Genomic DNA, 21,080 nt, shown 5'->3' with positions numbered 1-21,080 from the left:
ATTTGTGATGACATTTTTGGACAACTACTTATGATGTGCATGATATCTTCAGCGTGAACTCTATAAAGTCTGCATCGGTTGTCTCATTTTACAGCTTTTCCTGCATCAGGTATTTGTGCATCAGGTATTTGGTTGATATTTCCTGTTCTTGGATTGCAAACGCATGTATGTATGTATGTATAAATTTGTATGAATGTACATATGTATGTATAATTGTGTGTGTGTGTGTGTGTGTGTGTGTGTGTGTGTGTGTGTGTGTTTTGTTAAATACATGGCTATGTTCAAATGTTATCTTTTTTGTTTTATATGATTGGGTGCTAAATATTCTTGGCTTTAGGTAAAAAAAAATAGAGGAGGATCAGTTAATTATGATTTTATTCAACATATTCCCCTCTCAGACTTCACACACCTATTGCAGCAGTCCTTCAGTTTTTCTAAGACCTGTAAAAGAACTCGGAAAGTCGGGTATCCAGCCAGGCCTTTTATGATACCCTTAAAGCCAGGAACTTTTCAACACCCCATCATATTTTCATTTTTTTCTCATTAGTTTCTTTACAGTCTGTCTGGGACAGTAGAGTTTTTAAATCCCCACCCAGTGTTTTTAGAACTTTACAGCCTTATTATCAAGAATTGGGTGGAATGGATTTGGCATTGATGTTGTTTCTTATTTTCTTAAATACTGTTTGGATTTGTGTAGACTTTCCTGCCAAAACTTTACTGACCATCAGCATAACGCCTCAGCAGCCACTTGATGGTCTGTTTGTCACAATCAAATTTTGACTGTTATGTTTTTTTTTTTTTATACTTTTACATAACAAGCCACATGTTAATTTTTTGATGTGTGTGCTTTGAGTGTTAATTTTGGCATTGCAAGGTGCAAGTTTTAATTTTCATGTGTTTTTTTAAAAATTTTGTTGTACAAGGGAACTGTAATATGGGGAAATAAGATACAGTTCACCTATTTTCTCATTGTCAACTGTCCAGCTGTACTAAGTTCAAAACTCATGCCCTACCCATCGCACTTAATGTAAGCAGCTGCTACTACCAGTCCTGCTAGCTCACTCCACTGACATCTGTTCGTGGCAAGTGTCCCAAGTCAAAACAGGATGACCCTGATTTTGCTTCCCTCACTTCCTCTCTTGCCCTTCCTGTTCCAGTCAAGCCCCTTGATCATTGATGTCACAGCCCTTTCCTTCATCCCTACAGGTCTTCTACTCTCGTCCTCTCTAGGATCTGCACCACCGCATCATTGCCACCGTCCCCTCTCCCACTTTGTCTCCCCAGTTTGCCCCTTCTACTCATCTCTTGATGTAGCTGCACTCTGTTCATTGCCACCCTGCGATGGATAGTGACCCACTAGTCTCTCATACATTGAGAATAGTTCTCTCCTGCTGATGCTGCTACCCAGTTCCAGAATTTCATTCCCCCTCCAAAACACCAACAAGCCTTTTTTTAACTCTTTGAAGCTTGAGCCCCAGTGCAGCTCCTCCAACTATATACCAAGAAGTCCTCTATATAGGAATTGGTGGCCCTTCTTATCTTGTCTACTTTTCCCAGGATAGACTTGAGCACTGTCACCATGATCTTCAATGCAGAGTTTAACCCAAGACCCAGCCTAGTCAAAGAGTATGTCTGGCCCTTATATTGCACCAGCTGATACTGCCATGGTTTCTCACTCACATGGAGCTGCCAACTTCAAGTTGACAATTGTTGCCACCCTTGTCATCTGTCTCCATTTATGCAGTGTCTCACCGCAGACGTCAGTCACCTTACCATTCCTCTCACAAAAGTCCAGTACCAACCTGCCTTTGCCCTTTGTTTACTGCACCACTGCCATTAGTGGTAGCATTCCGCTCACCACCTCCTTCTTCCACAGGATAAAGACACCCTCTTTAATCTACATCTCCACCTCTCCTTCAAACTCACTCATGGCATGTCCTTTCAAGGTATGCTAGTAGCAGCTCAGCCTGTTCTTCAGCATTGGGAGCTCCCCTTTCCAGCACCACTCTACCATCCACCACTGACTGTCAAACACCAACTGAAAATCTTTGTCCTCAACAATGTAAGCAGTACAGTCCCTCACAGAGCTCTGCTCCCTCACATGTTGCAGACTCATGGCACATGATGCCCCTGCACCACCAAACAAAACCACATCTCCACCAACACTAACATCTCCAAGGTGGTTGATCATGTCCATCCCCATCACGATGTCAATTCCATCTACCACATGGTCAATCACAATCGCCCACAGCATCAGTGTTGTGTCCTGCACCATTATCTCCATGTCGCTGCCACTCTTACATCCAATTTTGCTGTCATTGACAGCCCAATTACTACCCCTTCCATTTTTTTATCATCCTCAGGGTCACAAGAGACATCGAACAGCCTGTATCCATGAGGGCTTTGAACGTCTTTGTACAGGCAGCAACTGTACAAGCACCTCTACTCATTCACAGGGGAAGTTTAAGAGGCAGCAACTTCCCCATGGCCTTTTCCCTGACTGCAATTTCGAGCAATATGCCCAGTATGCCTGCACTGGTAACAAACAGGTCCAAGTTTCATCTCTGTGCAGTCCTTTGCCATGTGCGGGCCCTGGCACTTGAAACACCACCCCATGAATGGTTGCTGTCGCTCCACAGCAGTTTTCTTCTCCTCATTCTTTACCAGTCATTGCACTACATTGCGGGCTGCCATCACCACTGCCTTCCACCTGGTGTTCTGTGTCGACATGCAGGCTTAAGCAATGAGCTCACTCATTGCCATTTTCTCACTGCCTGCCAGTTGTTGCAGTCACACCAATATGCTGCCAAGAAAGCCATTTATGAAGACCAGTCATGCCACCTTCTCTAGACCTTCTCCAGTAAGGATATCATGGCCAGTCTCTGAACTTTCACGGTATACTCATCAGCCTGTTCCCCTGTCCATCTGACTGTTCCCAATTTAGCAAACATGGTGCACAGTCCCTCCATATAGGCTTCCCTCAAGTGCTGCTCAGTCTTTGCCATGTTCAATTGGTCTTCCTCATCCATCCCTCATTCATTTCACCAGTGCACTTCTCTCCAGGTACAGGGCCATGAGAACTGCTACATCATTGATGCCTTGTAGCCTGGCTACTACTTTGATTTTACAGATCTAGGCCACTACATCTCTTTCACCAAAGAAATGTCTGACAACATTGCTGCCGGTCCTTATCTTCACTGCCATCTCGTTGAAGCAGACAACAACAATAGAGAAATATATTTATACATGATTGCCAAAATAACTTGTCGTATGAGGGTAATGTAATACGGAGAAATAAGATATGGTTCACCTACCTTCTCGTCGTTGACCGTCCAGCTGTACTAAGTCCAAAACTCACACCCTACCCAGCACACCTAATGTAAGCAGCTGCTACTACCAATCCTGCTAGCTTGCTCTGCTGACATTTGTTCGTGGTGAGTGTCCCAAGCCGAAAGAAGACAACCCTGGTCTTGCTTTCCTCACTTCCCCTCCTGCCCTTCCTGTTCCAGTCAAGTCCCTTGACTATTGATGGCGCAGCCCTTTCTTTCCAGCTCATCTCATCCTCACAAATTTTGATGATTATAAAATAAAAAGTATAGTTTCCATAATTAGCCTTCTATTTTTTTTTTTGTGAGGAACTTTAGAAGTACACAAGTATTTCCCTCTAGTATTTTCCTACCTATTTTTGTGATGTTGTGCATTAACTCCATGCTGCAAGTGCATATTCAACCTACATGAGAGTGTTATACTGGTCTGTCCAATGTAATAGTTAGTATCCTAGAGTTAGAAACATTTATAGATCACTTTGGTCAGCCATAATTTGTTCTTGACCTCACATGTTTCTGTGTGTTGTCGAGAAAGAAGTTTTGGTTTTGGTATTTTTGTTGTATATTATTAGTTTAAGTTTAGTCAAATGTGATGCATTTTGTGTTGTATTTTATGAATGTTTTTATTATATGTTCAGCTGTTTGATAATTTTTGGTGCATTTAGTTCATGTAATAGCTTTTGTGTAGATTGTGTATTTTTATTAGGTATATTCTCTGATATATTTATTGCATTTGTGTTTGTAATTTTTTATAGTTTGATCCACTAATCTATTAGAATATCCATTGTGAATCAATATTTGTTTAATTCTATGTATTTCTCTCTTCAGTGCATTGCTTGTGGCCAAGAATGCTCTTCTGAGGAGTGTTTTTTTACCATTGTCATCTTAGTCATGTGAGCATTCATTGTCTCTGTGTAAGCACATGAATTTGCTTAATTCTTTGGTGTATACTAATGAAGTGTATCTATTTTTTGTTTCTTTTTAAATCTATATGTTTATGTCTAAAACCAGGACTCATTTATATTATTTTGTATGTTTTATAGTACAGAGTTGTTTTATAAGTCTTCCTGAAAAGTGTTTAAACAAAATAGACACATACATTAAGTATACATATATATATATATATATATATATATATATATATATATATATATGTGTGTGTGTGTGTGTGTGTGTGTGTGTGTGTGTGTGTGTGTGTGTGTGTGTGTGTGTGTGTGTGTGTGTGTGTGTATATATATATCTTAGCAAAGCATCCCATCATACATGCATATGTGCATGTGTATCAGCCAGCAATATGGTGATTAAAAGGGGAGGAAATGCTGTCCAAAACAATTGGAAATTGCTAGAACAATCTAGACCATATCTGAATGGAAGTAGATGTTACAAGCTTTGTGTGGCAGAGGGGAGAGTCATTCTAAAAAAATTCATGCAATCCAGCTGCTTTTCTGAACTCAAAAGCAAAATATTTGGATGCTGCCCTCATGAGAAGAAATTCATTTTGAGAACATGATTATGCCTATTTTTTTAACTAGAGAATGGCATACATGTACATACATGCGCCTAACACGGGAAGTAACTCTTCTTTTCCTACTGGAAAATGATGTAATTTTTCACTGTCTCACTCTGGTTCCTTTTACCAACACCAAGCCAACCAGGATCTATACATACCTCCAGCATAAAAAAGGCTATGTACTTCCAGCTAGTATGATTCAAGAGTCATCCCTATTACTAGGTGCAATAGTTGGCACAAAACTGATGGTAACATTCTGACCAATTAAGTACCATAACCAGTAATATACAGCTCTATGTATGTATGTATGTATGTATGTATGTATGTGCATGTGTGTCTCCTTGTCTTCACTTTTACAGACAGTCCAAATCTACCGTTCATTACTCTTTATAATTTCCAAATAATCTTTTAAATACTTCAAAATCAAAATTGCATATGCCAGAAACAGTAGTTAAAAATTAAGGAAATTGATTTTTGGGAGATCTCTTATTATGACTGACTTTTATTCCATTATTTTAATATCTTCTGAAACTTATACATATACATGTATAAATGTATACAGAAAATACAAATATATACACACACATATACATTTTTACAGAGTTAATTTTATATACATCCTTGTATATATATAAATACTTTGGTATATCTATGCAATTGTGCCCCAAAGATTTGCGTTTTCATAACCTTGAGAAAATTAAATATTTCTTTTCTACAAATATGCTTTAGATCATGTAAATTCCTATTAAATTGGAATTCATTGTGAAAACCATTTGTCCCTAAAGGAGTTTTAGAAAATTCACACCATTAGGCTTTGTTGTATATATATATGTGTGTGTGTACATATTGTTTTAATTATATCTTTAGACATGCACATACACATATAAAAAACTGGCACACCATCAGTTACAACAATCACAAGTATCCAAAACTTCTTCATCACTCTTCCAACTTCATTTTCCCTCATAAAAAGAAGGCTTTCATCTACTTGGACTATATGTCATACCATGGCACATCTGTCTCCTAATATTGCTGATGGACATGCAGCATGTCACTGGCATTTCACATCATATAAAGTCCAGGATTATGTGAAAAAGTGTGAAGACAGTCAATTGACTTTCTTTCATAAAAGTATTAAAAAATTATTTGGAAATTATAAAGAGAAATAAATGATAGAAATCTACCATTCATTTCTCCTTTCCGTATTTTAAAACCATGAATTTCAAAAAAAATATTGAAAGGGTGGAAGATTTCGTTGTTGTTGTTGCATAATCATAGCAATTCCATTATGCAGAAGACAGAATTGAAAACAATTTTGTCAAAATTCGTAAAAATACATAAGTTATGAGGAGTTATAGCACATGCTTACATCATAATTCGTGTGTGTGTGTGTCTTTATGTTTGCTAGTGTCTGTTTATCCTTTAGTTTTTGTTTACTTAGACACATCTACAAAAGAGCCAATGTGGTACTCTCTGTGTGGTTGTTCAATTTGATAGAAATAACAGCCAAATCTCCCTCATACTATGCTCTTGTTAGTTAGTATTAAGGAAAGGGAAAATTTTTACTCTTCTCCATTATAATGATTAAAATTAATATTTTTGATTTTGTTCGGCTCTGTGAATTTAATGTTTTTAAATGCTTCTGTTCATTGCTTGATACAGAAACTTGGAAAATCCTGACCAAAACAGAGAATTTTTAACTTAACAAAAAAATATAGAAAGAGAAAGAAAAGGTTCTGTTTTTCAAAGCCAAAAGATGTGTCTTTAGCTGGGATGTAATTTTATAATTAAAACAAATTTAAAATTTAAATTTCAGAACATGAGACTTACCATGTTATCTGGTGTATAGCCACAGTTCAAATGGTTACAAGACCTAAAATAAATGTGTGTGTGTGTGTAGTTGGGTCTTTAATAGCCAGGTGTCAATTTAAGTTCAATCGCAGAAAGGAATTCAAAACGGCAACACACGCAATCATATACATACAAACATACCCATACATACACACAAATACATACCTATCAGCCACTCCCAAAAGCCAGTTTGATCCAAAATTCTGATCATCATTCTTTATATATTTGCACACAAACACACACACACTTACAGTTGTCAGTTGTGGAACAAGGTTGTCACTACATAAACCTGATAATTGCATAATGCATGAAAGTATTACTTTATTTCAATATCATAAAATTGTGAAGTTGTAAAAATTGCAAATAATGAAACGTGAAAATCAGACTAAGTTGAAATTTCATTGATTAATATACGCATACATATATACATGTGTGTGTGTATGTTTCTCCCCCCATCATATCTTCACCATCTTCTCTCTCTTCTATCTCTATCTATCTCTCTCTCTCTTTCTCTCCATTCTTTTTCCATGTGAAGTAGCCATGTTTCTCTTTTACAGTGAGACACCTTTTTCTGTCCCTCAATAGTTATCCTCACCTCAGCTGAAGGGTCTTGTCTTGCAAGTTACTTGGTGACCTTATTGTTGGTGGTGTCATGTAAAAAGCACCCAGTACAGTTGTAGAGACATTGGCATTAGGAAGGGTATCCAACCATAGGAACCATACCAAAGCAGACACCAAAGCTTGGTACAGTTTTCTGACTCACCAGTTTCTGTTAAACCATCCAACCAATGCCAGCATGGAAAACGGACATTAAATGATGATGTATACACAAGTGCATGTATGATATTATCGTTATCATCTTCACCTATCTTTAACATTTATTTTGCCATGCAGGCATAATTTGAATATGTCATCACAGATTGAGCCAGTTCTTATTAAACGTTACTGTCTTTATACATGAGTCAGGAAGCATGTTTTGCAAATACTAAATTATTCATTCATACATTATACTTGCATACATATATAGACATGCAGACACGGTTGTATGGTAAGAAGTTTGCTTCCCAACCTCATGGTTCTGGATTCAATTCCACTGCATGTCATTTGAGGTAAGTGTCTTCTGCTATAACCTCAGGCCAAAGCCTTGAGTGGATTTGGTAGATGAAAACTGAAAGAAGCCTGTTATATATATGTGAGAGGTATTGGTATCCAGAAGACCCAAGATGGCAGGTAAGGCTATGCAAGTGCTACAGGAGGACCATAGTTAGACTCTCAGTTTGATAACAATACGAGTGAGGAGTCTAATGCGAGTCTTTTGTGAGCATGTATATGTTAAATAAAATGAGACAACAAAACCAAGTTGTGTGGAATTTATAGGACATTTAAGACTACCTTTCTCTTTATAAATGTCCTATAAATTCCACACAGCTTTGGTTTTGTTGTTTCATTTATTTAAAATGTATATATATATATATATATATATATATATATATATATATATATATATATACATATGTGTGTGTATGTGTGTGTGTGTATGTGTATGTGTGTGTTTATGTGTGTATGTGTATGTGGAGCTCTTTTCCTTGATATTGTATGATATTTGTAAATGAGTGTTACTGTCATGCAATCAACAATCTTCCAAGACATGTTTGTATCTAGTCTTGAGGAAAATATTACCCTACTTGAAAACAGGTGAGGGTCAGGCAATAGGAAGGGTATCAAGTCATAGAAAATCTGTCTCAACAACATGGAAAAGTGGACGTCAAATGTTGTTGTTGGTGTGTGTGTGTGTGTATTTCTGTTTTTACTGTTTCTTTTGCTATGCTCTTACTCAAGTTTTGCTTTCATCACCCTCTCTTTTATTTTTTGTCTGTTCCTTTATTCTTTTACTAGTTCAGATCACTGAACTTGCAGCCATTACCTTCAGACATTTTAGTTGATTGTATTGAACTCAGTTCTTATTTCTTAAGTTCTTATAGTACTTATTCTATTGATTTATTGAACTACTATATTACACTTATGACATATGCAGGCATAAAGACATGCAACTCATAGGTAAACATAAATGCAGACCCATACACATCAAATTCATACACTCACACTCACACACACACTCAAGCACACATATTTGTACATATAAAGAACAGCTTTTCTTTTAGACATTGAATACATGACTGTGATCTAGTTTCATTTTTTTACCTCGTGTTTTGTTTCTTTTTTTTTTTGAATTTTCTAATGAGATCCAAGCAGTTCGTTTTTAACAATAAACTTCCTAAATCTATCATTAACGTTTCTAGATCTTCATAGTCTCATCTTTAAGATGAAGTATTGCTGACATGGGTTACCACTTCTTTATAGTAGCAAAACCAATACGATTGGGGTAGACATTACTAAGGGGATTTTAATTTTGATCATTTAGTATATAAGTCATTATTCAGTTGATTATTTTTGTTTGTGATTAGGTGCGGGTATAGGTATGACTTTGTGATTAAGAAATTTGTTTCCAAACCACATCATGGTGGGTTCCATCCCACTGCATAGTACCTAGGGTAAATGTCTTCTCCAAGAGCCCTGGATCAACCAAAACTTTGTGAGTGGATTTGGTGGACAGAAACTGAAAGAAGCCCATTGTAAATATATGTGTGTGTTTGTGTCTCCCTGTCTTGACATTATATTGTAGTTGTAAATGAATGTCACTGTCATACAAGCAGTGTTATTCAGTTCCAATCTGCTGCAAAAACATGTCTGGCCATAGGGAAATATTACCTTCCTTCAAAACAAGTAGGGTGTTGTGACAGGAAGGGTATCTGGCCATAGAAAATTTGCTTCAGTAAACTCCATCTGACAAATGGATGTTAAAATGATGATGGTAATGATGAGGACAATGATGACAACAATGATTGCTTCATGTTGTCAGTATGTTTATTGTGGCATTGTGCAGTTCTGTAAATACTACTTCCATCATTACTTGTCCCTTTTTGTGAGGTGTCTTGAACCGTATGGATGTGTTGTCTACTAATGTTTGTCTATCTAGTTTTGTTTTGTATTGTATGCATAGTGTATGGAAATGACATCTTGTAAGTGCATGGTGAACCAATGAGAGAGTGTCATATTTGCATGGTAATATAACATTGTCACAAAGTTTGCAACTTTCGTGTTTGTAATCAAATTTATACATAACATTGATCATTAAATGCTTTTTATTTTACTTGCTGAGTTAAAGGTAAGGAGCAGTGCCTAAGGCTATTACAGGCCCTCTGTTAGCACCTGCATGAAAGATATAAGCAGGGAGAATTTTCCTGGGGGATGAAGTTTTGGGAAGGAAAGAGTAGGCATAGTTGTTAGTATGGGACCTGGGAGGTGGATAGATCAAGGCTGAGAAGAGGAAGAAAGATGTGAGATTTGGGGTTGATGAGAGGAAGGGAGACGAGTGTGTGGAGGAAGTATATTTACCGCCTCTCAAAGAACAGATGTCATTACAGCAGCAGTACAAAAGGCTGAGAATAGAAAGAGGTCACTTGTGAGATAGAGGTTGGAGCGTGTTTGTGAATGATTTTATGTCAATCAATTGAGTGATCTTCTCTGGATGTGTGGGTAGCAGCAGCAGCAGTGTCCTAGATGTGTGAGCAATACACTTTATTTGATCTTCATAGAGTGTCTGCAATTATTGAGGGTCGATATTTTCTGGCAATGAAGAGACAGGCCAGTCTGTTGAGATCCTTTGTTAAGGATATGCTTTTACCAGGAGAGATGGTTGGTGATAGTGACCTGCCATTTAGAGCAAACTGTAAGGACTGAAGATAAGTACCACTCATGCTTAGAAGTGATGCAATGGTGTTTTCTTTATATGAGTAGATTTTCAGGTTTTTTTTTTTTTTTTTTGCACTTAACCATTATTCAAAGGTTTACATACTTGTGATATATGTTTGATAAGGTTTTTATATATATATATATATCTGGTGCCTTGCTGTACTTGAGAAACCCCACCCACCTCAACAGAACTGATATCCTAAAACCACCTTGGTAAATGCTTGTATGTGAAAATCTCTGTCCTGCACCCCATTCTCACTGCTCCTTCAAGCTTCCCCACATCTCATTTCCCACATTCATCACTTCTTTATCTCTGATATTATTCAGCTACCATAATCACCCGAGAGCAAAATAGGCACATACCATGCACTTGCACCCCTTTCAACCCCCTCACCACTTCCATTCTTCATTATCTTTCTCCAGCCATGCTCTCTCTTCTCTTCTATACTCCATCAATCCTTACACCTCTTTCAGCCCCTGTCTCTCCCAATTCCCTCACATGTCTAACATAACCTCCCACCCACCCACTTAACCACTCCTATATCTCTCACTTTCAATTACTACGACCACCTCTATACCATCTATTCTCCCCTCACTTTCTTATGAAATTTTACCCTCACCCAGTCCAATTCTCTGTGTTACTTTGCCTATATTCCCCCCACCCACTCTGCCTTAAAGGTATGTCCAGACACATATCCAACACAACGTCTCCCACTCTATCTCCATCTTTCTAAGTTTCTTTCTCTCTTCTTCTCCAATTAGGATATCCTTGTATTTTTTCTACAGCAACACACCTATCTCTACCCTCTATTATTCTTTTAACCTGTCATCAACTGGCACAAATGCACCTCCCTCAATACTACCCCTCCCCATTCAAGGGGAATCTGTTATGTTTTACAAGTTATTCAGTGACCTCACTGTTGTTGGTGCCATGGAAGAAAGCATCCTTTACACTCTGTAAAATGGTTGGCATCATGAAGGGCATCCAGCAGTAGAAACCATGTCAAAACAGACAATAGATCTTGGTATAGCCCTCCAGCTTACCAGCACATGTCAAACTCTCCAACTCATGCCAGCATGGAAAACAAATGTTAAATGATGACGAAGATGATAATGATGATGATGATGATGATGATGACAATGATGATGATAGCGATGACAACGATGATGACGACAATGACAACAACAACAATAATGATGTCAATAATGACGACAATGACGATAATGACAACAGCAATGATGATGATAATGATGGTGATGGTGATGGTGACAAGAAGGGTATCTGGCTGCAGAAAATCTGATGCAAAGACATTTTCTTTACATCTTAAAATGTCATAAAGAATTTCAGAGAACAAAGAGCAGGGTGATGCATCACAGAGTTCCGGGCATTCAGTTCAGTGTGACTCATAGTTACATGCATTAAAAAAAAAATGTTTAGACATATGGCTGGAGATGTAATAGCAGAAGCAGCTGTTATAACATTCATAGCAGGTGAATAAATGACAGCCACAACAGATAAACTTAGTTAAAACGGGCATTTAAATGGGTTTGAGAAAAAAGGGTTCTTTTAATTTACTGTCTTCCAACTCTTGCTTTTCATATAAGTAATTCGTTTTCAAAATTCTGTTTTTTATATATGTTCATGCAATCTTTGCTCAACAATAGATTTCACTTTATGGGTTAAAAATCAACAGATGAATCAATGTTTGCAAGCTAAATAAATACATATAGAAAATTACTTTGAAATACACACAGTCACAGGTGACAGCTTGATACTTGGCTGAAACGTTTCCCAAGTATCATGCTGTTTCCCAATGCTCAAAATACAGTTTCTATTGCCATGAGGCTCATGGGAAGGTGGTGTGGCATTCCATTTCTTATAAGATAGTGAAAAATTTCAATGGAAATGCTTGGGTTGAAATCAAGGTAATTAGACCACGGTCTTTGTAGTTGAATGTTCTGTTCTTTGGTTTACTGCATCAATCATGTTCAAAATCAATTGAATATCAATACATTTATACCTTAAGAATAAAGTGATTAGCTCTTGTAGAAGTCACCACCAGACATGTACTATAATGAAATGAACTAATACTTTTAAATATGCACATGACCGACAGTATGTGTCTGACATTCTTAAAAGTCATGTTGTTGATATTAATTTGGTGACCATAATTTATTTTGGAAAATAAAATGCCTTGGAAAATGTAGAAGGAACACAAACAACTCCATCAGTTGTAGGATCCACAGTGGGTAGTGAATTTTTCACTTGAATGTTTACAAGAGTCAAGCTGTCACCAGTACACAAAATAATTTCTGTTACAATATTTCTATTGACATATATTGTCTTTGTTTTAATTAGTTTTGAAAATTATGAAGAATTTAGTAAATTAATTTTGTCATTATTATGCTGCTATTTGGAACATAATATGAAATTTCAATGGAAGGTTTTAATTCATATCACTAAAAACCAGTAAATTTGAATCATAGAACCAGAAGCAATCACAGGTGAGTGAGAATCAAAAGAAGTAAGGAAAGATAGTGGTAAAAATGTACAGATAGAGATGTCTCTGTTTCTTACAAAATAGGGAAAGCTTCCCATGGGATACTTGAGTTAAAATCAATGGCAAAATATTCTCACCAACCCTTTATTGTGATGAAAATAAACCAGACACAAATAGTTACCTTGGAACTTTTGTTTAAAATGCTGCACTAATGTCACTGCTTATTTCAATGATTCTCAAAGATAGGCTACATAAGATGTTGGCCAGTTTTTTTATTTAAAAATCTTCTGGCAAGGTAACATGGATGGAGTAGGGGGTGTAGGCATACTCCTTGCGGAGAAATGGGTGGATAAGGTCATAGAGGTTGTCAGGGTATGCGATAGAGTGCTTAAGCTCAGGCTAGTCCTGCAGAACAACACAGCTACAATTATCTCTGCCTATGCCCCACAAGTGGGGCTACCAAATGATCAGAAGGACCATTTTTATGATACCCTTCTGCAGGCTACCTCAAAGACGAGTGGCAATGACCTCATCTTTGCGGCTGGAGGTTTTAATGGGCATGTTGGGCAGCAATCCGGTATCTTCACTGGTGTACATGGGGGCTATGGTACTGGTTCCCAAAACGATGAGGGAACTAGGCTACTGGAGTTCTGTGATGCATGTAACCTTTTAATCTGCAACACTAACTTCAAGAAGCCAGACAGCCACCTGATAACCTATCAACCAGGTGATTCATCCTCACCAGACAGCAGGACGCAGGGTTGCTCTTAAATACAAAGACCTTCCTGGGTGAAGAATGTACCCTCCAGCATAGGCTAGTCATTAGTGTATTCAGACTCAAGGCCAGAAGGATGTCAAGAAGCAGACCAATCCAGAAAAGAAGGATTTGGAAGCTAAAGAACCCTTCACATGGTCAGAGATTTAGGGACATCTTCATCAAGAAATTTGATGAGAGGAAGGAGGTGCTACAGACCTCAGACATAGAAGATAGATGGAAATTCCTACGGGACAGCTTACTGGGTGCCACAGACCAAGTCTGTGGATGGTGCAAAGTTCCTTCCAGACCTAGAGTAATGTGGTGGTGGAATAATACAGTAGACAAGGCCATTAGAGCAAAGAAACAGGCCTGGAAAGCCTGGAAGGGTGGGGGTAACAGGGAACTGTACCAGATGTCCAGAAGAGAGGCTGGGCGACAGGTATACTACAAGAGAAATACCTAGCCAAAGACAAACCCCTATACTTGGCTTTTGTAGACTTGGAGAAAGCCTTTCACAAAGTCCCCCGTTCCCTTATCTGGTGGACGATGTGGAAACTGGGTATTGACGAATAGTTAATAAGAGCTGTACAAGCCCTATACAGAGATGCTGTTTGTAAGGTTAGGGTTGACAATGAGTATAGTGAAAAATTCCGGGTAGAAGTAGGGGTCCACCAAGGATCAGCCCTCAGACCCCTCTTATTCATCATAGTCCTCCAGGCAATAACAGAGGAATTCAAGACACATTGCCCTTGGGAGCTCCTCTATGCTGATGACCTGGCCCTCGTAGTAGAATCACTGCCAGAACTAAAGAAGAAATTTCAGGTGTAGAAGCACGGTTTAGAATCGAATGGCCTTAGAGTCAATGTTGCAAAAACCAAAGTTCTAGTAAGTAGGAAGGCGAACACATCACACACCCCTTCAGGTAGGTGGCTCTGCTCGATCTCTAGAAAAGGTGTAGGTGGAAACTCCATAAGATGTACCCAGTGTAAGCTATGGACACAAAAGGTGAGGCAACATCAAAGGAAGATTAACCGGGAAGATAGCTTTTGTGTGCAGCAGATGCACAGAGGCAATAAACACCACAGATGCTCAGAAAACAGTTTCCATCACATGCCAGTAGAAGAAACTAGAAGTAGTTGATAGCTTAAGCTACCTAGGGGACCAAGTCTGTAGTGTGGGTGGATGCTCAAAGAGTGTTACCACTAGAATAAGAATAACCTGGGTAAAGTTCAGAAAGCTTCTACCCTTACTGGTGACAAAGGGCCTCTAGCTCAGAGTGAAAGATAGATTGTACGATGCATTGTGCAAACTGCCATGCTTCACAGCAGTGAAACATGGGCCATGACTGCTGAAGACATGCGTAGGCTCGAAAGAAATGAAGCTAGCATGATTCACTGGATGTGTAATGTCAGTGTGCATACATGACAGGGTGTAAGTGCCCTGAGCGAAATGTTGGACGGCATACAAGAGAGACATTTGCGTTGGTATGGTCATGTACTATGGATGGATGAAGAGAGCTGTGTGAAGAAGTTCCACTCCAAACAATGGAAGGAATCCAGGGTAGAGGGAGATCCAGGAAGACATGGGGTGAGGTGGTGAAGCATGAGCTTCGAATGTTGGGCCTCACAGAGACAATGACAAAAGACCGAGACTTCTGGAGATATGCTGTGACTGAGAAGACCCAGCAAATAAAGTGAGTTCACAGCTGTAGCCTACACCACTGCCACATAACCAGCCCACTCAAAAGTACCTTGGATCATAAGGTGACATGCCGTGCTTGAGGAGACCTATTGAGTCAAGTACATCAAAATCAAATGGAAATTGTAGTTGAGATCCCCATGCTGGTGGCACGTAAAAGTACCATCCGAACATGGCCAATGCCAACACCAATTTGCCTGGCTTCCATGCTGGTGGCACGTAAAAAGCACCAACCAATTGTTGTCATTGCCAGCCTCCTCTGGCCCCTGTGCCGGTGGCACGTAAAAAGCACCCACTACACTCTCAGAGTGGTTGGTGTTAGGAAGGGCATCCAGCTGTAGAAACACTGCCAGATTAGACTGGAGCCTGGTGCAGCTTCCCAGACCCCAGTCAAACTGTCCAACCCATGGACGTTAAACGATGATAATGGTGATAATGATGAGGATGATGATAATCACGATGACATACTACATGATAAATTAATCAACAGTCAACTTTAGAATGGACAAAAGTAAAGATAATGTCATAGAGTTGCTTGGAGAAAGCCTTTGACAAGGTCCCCCGATCCCTTATCTGGTGGGCAATGTGGAAACTGGGGATTGACAAATGGTTAATAAGGGCTGTACAAGCCCTATACGGAGATGCTGTTTGTGATATTAGATGCTGTTGGCAGCGTGAATAATAACTGAAGCAATGTCACAAACATTTAACTTCAATATTTATTGCCAGACATGATATTTGACATTGATTATTTACAATGGAAAATATTGATTTCAAATTTTGGCACAAGGTCAGCAGCTCTGAGGGAGTGGGGTTAACTGGTACTTATTTTATCAACCTAGAAAGAATGAAAAGCAAAGTTGAACCCCAATGGAATTTGAATTCACAGTGTAAAGACAGACAAAATGCCACTAAATATTTTACCTGGTATGCTAATGATTCTGCCAACTCACTGCCTTTACAATGAAGAATATTAATAATATGACTGCTAACTAAGAAGAGAGAAAAACCACACCATGTCCATAGAAAGCTACTTATGGGGACATATGTGAATGTTCAATATCAGTCCAAAAACCTGAAATCCTCTGTGCAAAGTAAGAAGCTGTCTGCTCGAATGCCAGAAGTTGTTTGCCTTGTGAATTAGGCACTTATCTGTTTATATAAAGCAACAAAAAGGTAAATTCTAGAACACAGAGAAGCCATATCATGCTACAGCTTCATGTTGTTTGATTGATTTATAGATCAATCACATGAAACTGTGGTGGCTCACTTGTGATGCCTAACCAACAATCTAGTAGTTAAGGTTCAAATAAGTACAATAGAATAATTGCTACCTATGCTCTTGGTGACAGAACTTTTCATATCAGTATTCTTGAAATCCAGAAAGTTTCATTAGAGATGAAATAACAAATGGTGATATAATTCCTGAAAGAAGAATCTTGATAATACACTCATAAGGCTTTAAGTGGAGAATTCTATAAACATGGCTGCAGGTGTGATGAAGGTAGCTTAGTTATTCAGTTGAAGGTTTCCATAAATAAAGGACCTCTTGAAACTACAGCTTTGTTATAAATAAGTTCTTCACAGTGAAACTATATCATTAGACTTAAATAAGTACATTACTAGACATACTATCACTGAGTTTGCTTTATTTTTGTTACTAGAATTCACAATAAAAATAATTGAAACTCAAAATTGTGCAAATTTCCTTTTTCAATAACAAAATATAGAAATATTGAATTAAAAGATGTTTACAGTTTCCTCACAACTACAGTATTATGTCAAGGTCACAGTAGTAAACTAAATAGGTCAGAGCTGGTCTTGTTTTTTTTTTTTTTAATATCTTTTAGTCTCAGAGCTAACAACAGAGTTGACTGCTAAAGACACTCAAAGTGCCAGGTGATGGTGTTAAACTGTGTGACAGATTAGGTTTATTTATTTGTCATCTATTTATACCACTTAAATGAAATTCATTAGACAATCTGAAAGATAGATTAGATCAGGAGAAATATAAACATCCAATATCATATTACTGAGAAAGTGCCTTTGTAGTCATTCAGCCTTCTTAGTGTGGAAGGTTATTCTTTCTTAGCAATCTCACTAACTTGTATGATCTCATGCATTATAATGAAAACAGAGAAGCTCTTACTGTGAGAACTCATAAATGTTTTCTTTGAGAAGTTCCTCTGTGCCATTAATGTGCTCAAAGCTGATTATTAGGGAGTTAGTATACCCAATAGCAACAAGAACATCACACCTGCTATTGCTAATAACAATCAGCCTCTCAATGTATGAAACAATTATTTTTTTACCATTTTTATTGGTTTAGAGCAGAAATTTTCAATATTCCTTGAACCACAGCACACCAAATAAGGCACAAAAAGTGCTTTAGCACAGCTTTTAAAAAAACATTTTTTTATCATCATTAAACACTTATCTTTTATGCTGGCATGGATTGGATGGTTCAACAGGATCCGGTGAGTTAGAGAACTGTGTCAAGCTCCAATGTCTGTTTTGGCATGATTTCTATAGATGAATACCTTTCTTCATACCAACCACTTTACAGAGAGTACTGGGTGCTTTTTCTCTGAAGGACACCAACAGTAGTGATGTAGTTAAGTGTCTTGCATGACAAGGAAAAAGGCCCTCAACTAACTGGAGTTGTAGTAGAGAGGGAGGTGGCTTCATACTAAGCCAAAAGGGGCAGGAAAAGATGTCTTGCTTTAGAGATACATGGCTACCCCACATTATATAAGAGTGGGTGGAAATAACTTAAAAGAGAGATAAAGATGGTGGTGATGAGGTGTCAGGGCTCCCCTCAAAGCATAAAGTAGAATATAAGAGAGAATACAGACAATGAGTCAGGTGGAGAGGAGAAGGTGGTTAATTTCATGATTGTATGAGAGGAGATTAACTGATGGTTAGAGATGGGGTTAGAGGTGAATGTAGTGAATGGCAAGCAAGAGTGAAGGTGTGGTTGATGGTAAATTGATAGCTACAAGTATATCATCTTCCATAATATCATTAATTTCTAGATATGTCTCTGCAGTTGAATTCTGGGGATCAAAGAATTCATTTGTTGGTTATGGGTTGGGAAAATGAACTGTTTTATTGCTAACTCAAGAGTGTGCATATTTATGATGAATCATTTGTATATAATCCATTTTGGTCTACCAGCGGATTAATCTGGTTATATGTAGATGATTTTTGTTTAGCAAAATGGGAAAAAACTTAGGAATTAGGCTTTATATTCTACACTGCTCAGTGTTCCTTCAGGGAAGTTTCTTTTTCATAAGACATTTTTAGGTCCACCTCAGTACTTTTTATTTTCTTATTTTTTTCCACAATCTCATCTGTTGAGAGAGCTTGGGTATTTACGTTGCTTTATTAGTTTGGTTCTCTTATGCATTAGTATCCATCTATTGCATGGAATCAAGCTCTTGCAGGAACAGATGAGTTTATGTGGAGTATGTTTTTGACAGATTTTGATTAACTCTTCATACAGAAACTACATTCCCTTATTAACATTGAGGTTGCCCCATATACCAGTTTGTTTTGAGCCACTGGTGGGTAAAGTTTGTTCTCTTTTCTTTCCATAGTTTTCAGTTTTGGCTCCCAAAATTTCTATATAAGATATCATTAAATTCTTTGAAAGAGTTATCTTCTATAACATGGTAAAAATTTATTCTTTATATTTGAAAGGAAAATCAAATTTTTAAAAAAAGTCCTAAAAATATAATCTAAGTAAATTACTCATACATTTTTCTATTTCCTTAAAATTCTCATTACAGGTTTACCAAAACAAATGAGTCACCCACTCATAATGTTTTACTTTACCTAATAAAATGGCTTTAGCTAAGAAGACCTGGCTTCAGAAATATGGTTTAAAGCTTGTTGGAAATGGTCCAGCATTTATTGCATCAATAGAAAAAGATAGCATTGCTGAAGAATTTGGCCTCCAAATTGGAGATAGAATAATTGAATTTGATGGTTATGATGTTGATGGGTTGTCTGCAGATGTAATCATGGTTCTAATGAAGAGCAAGAAAAGCTTTCCAACTTCTCTTGGAATTGTGTCTGAGTTATGTGAATTTGTCTTACACTGTGGAAGGCTGAAAGATTGTGGTTTTTCTATTTCTAGTGACAAATTTGTCACTGTAATAGAAGTTACTCAAAATGGAATGGCATTTTTGGCTGGACTTAGAAAAGGTAAGAGTTATTATTTTATCTATTTATCAGAATGTTAATATGAAAATAAAAATGATAAATAAATCTTCCATGAAAATATGTCTGGATATTGTGTTATTCATGTGCAAAGGACTGAGTATCCAGCCATAGAAATGTGCCTCAATAAATTATTTCTGACTCATTCAAGCATAGAAAATGGATGTTAAAACAATAAGTCCTGAAATTTGGTTAGGTAGAGGATTAATCAATTACAATGACCCCAGTGCTTAACTGGTACTTATTTCATTGACTCCCCACCTTCCCCAAAGGATGAAAGGCAAAATCAGCTTCAGCAGAATTTGATGATAGATGGAATGCCTCTATGAATTTGCAAAGATTTGGAATAGATATTTCAAGACATCTTACCTGACCCACTAGCACTTTTGTTGATCCTGGTTTGGTACTCTTTATTGACTCTGAGAGGGTACATAATAAAGTAGACCTGGGTAGGAGTTGAACTGAGAGTGCAATAAGTCAGGACAAATACTATGAGGTATTCTATCCAATACTCTAGCGACTCTGTTAATTACCCACAATAAAATAAATAAGAAAGAACAGAGGAAAGAGACAGAGACACATTGATATATGAGCAGATAGCTAGATAGACAGATAGATAGATAGATAAATAGACAGACAAGCAAGCAGGCAGACTGATAGGTAGACAGAGATAGAATGATAAATGGCTATAGAAAAGGAGCAGGTACACACACACACACACTCATTCACTCATATATATATATATATGTATATATATATATATTAGAAAAAATAAGATACTCAGAGATCTGGATGGCTGTACATTTACAAATTTTTATTAATATGTCACATGTTTTTATTAATCATATAATAGCGCTTGCATCTACTCTAGTAGATTCTTCAGATTTAAATTTTTTTGAGGGGATTCGTCTCTTTTTATAGTATTATTGAGTGTGTAGGGGTGGAGAGAGATATAGGATAGTAAAAGAGGGTGAGGAATGGGGAGAAAGTGAGAGAGAGTGTGTGTGTTTTTGTGTGTGTGTGTGTGATTGTGTATCCAAAAGAAGTGTCAATGGAAAAGAGAAGGAAAGAAAGAAGGAAGAAAGGAAGAAGAAAAAATTGTGTTTACATCTATACAGCTGGTCAGTTCTTTCAATAGAAGATGACAAGTTGGTTAATAAAAGTAATTTTGAAAAAAATTGTCTGTATTTATTATCATCATCATCATCCTTGTCCAATGCTTGATTCCTGTGCTGGTATGGGTTGGAAAATCTGGATGTAAGAAAGTTTCTATTTATGCATATACACATATGTATAGTACTGTGTGTGTGCGTGTGTGTGTGTGTGTGTGTGCTTAATATAAAATTATAGTTTACTTTACAAAAGTGGTCCTTCATCCAGTACAAATCATTACAGAAATA

General features: G+C 37.5%; 1 protein-coding gene across 2 annotated transcripts in view; it reads left to right on the top strand.

The window, feature by feature from the left end:
• LOC106883994 (uncharacterized) overlaps positions 1–21,080 on the top strand; it is an 83,210-nt gene that overhangs the window by 5,401 nt on the left and 56,729 nt on the right. Inside the window, exons 1-2 of one of the 2 annotated variants that reach the window (XM_089347188.1) lie at positions 10,345–10,477; positions 19,248–19,665. In XM_089347188.1, coding sequence (XP_089203314.1) covers positions 19,302–19,665 — 364 coding nt within the window. In that variant the 5' untranslated portion in view covers positions 10,345–10,477; positions 19,248–19,301. Of the gene's footprint in view, positions 1–10,344; positions 10,478–19,247; positions 19,666–21,080 lie in introns of those variants that run through there. The other variant, XM_089347187.1, reaches the window with a different exon arrangement.

The sequence above is a fragment of the Octopus bimaculoides genome, chromosome 2 (genome assembly GCF_046866305.1).
Source record: "Octopus bimaculoides isolate indiv1 chromosome 2, ASM4686630v1, whole genome shotgun sequence".
NCBI lineage: Eukaryota > Metazoa > Mollusca > Cephalopoda > Octopoda > Octopodidae > Octopus > Octopus bimaculoides.
Note: the sequence above shows the minus strand (reverse complement) of the source record. Positions and strands in the feature narration are given on the sequence as shown.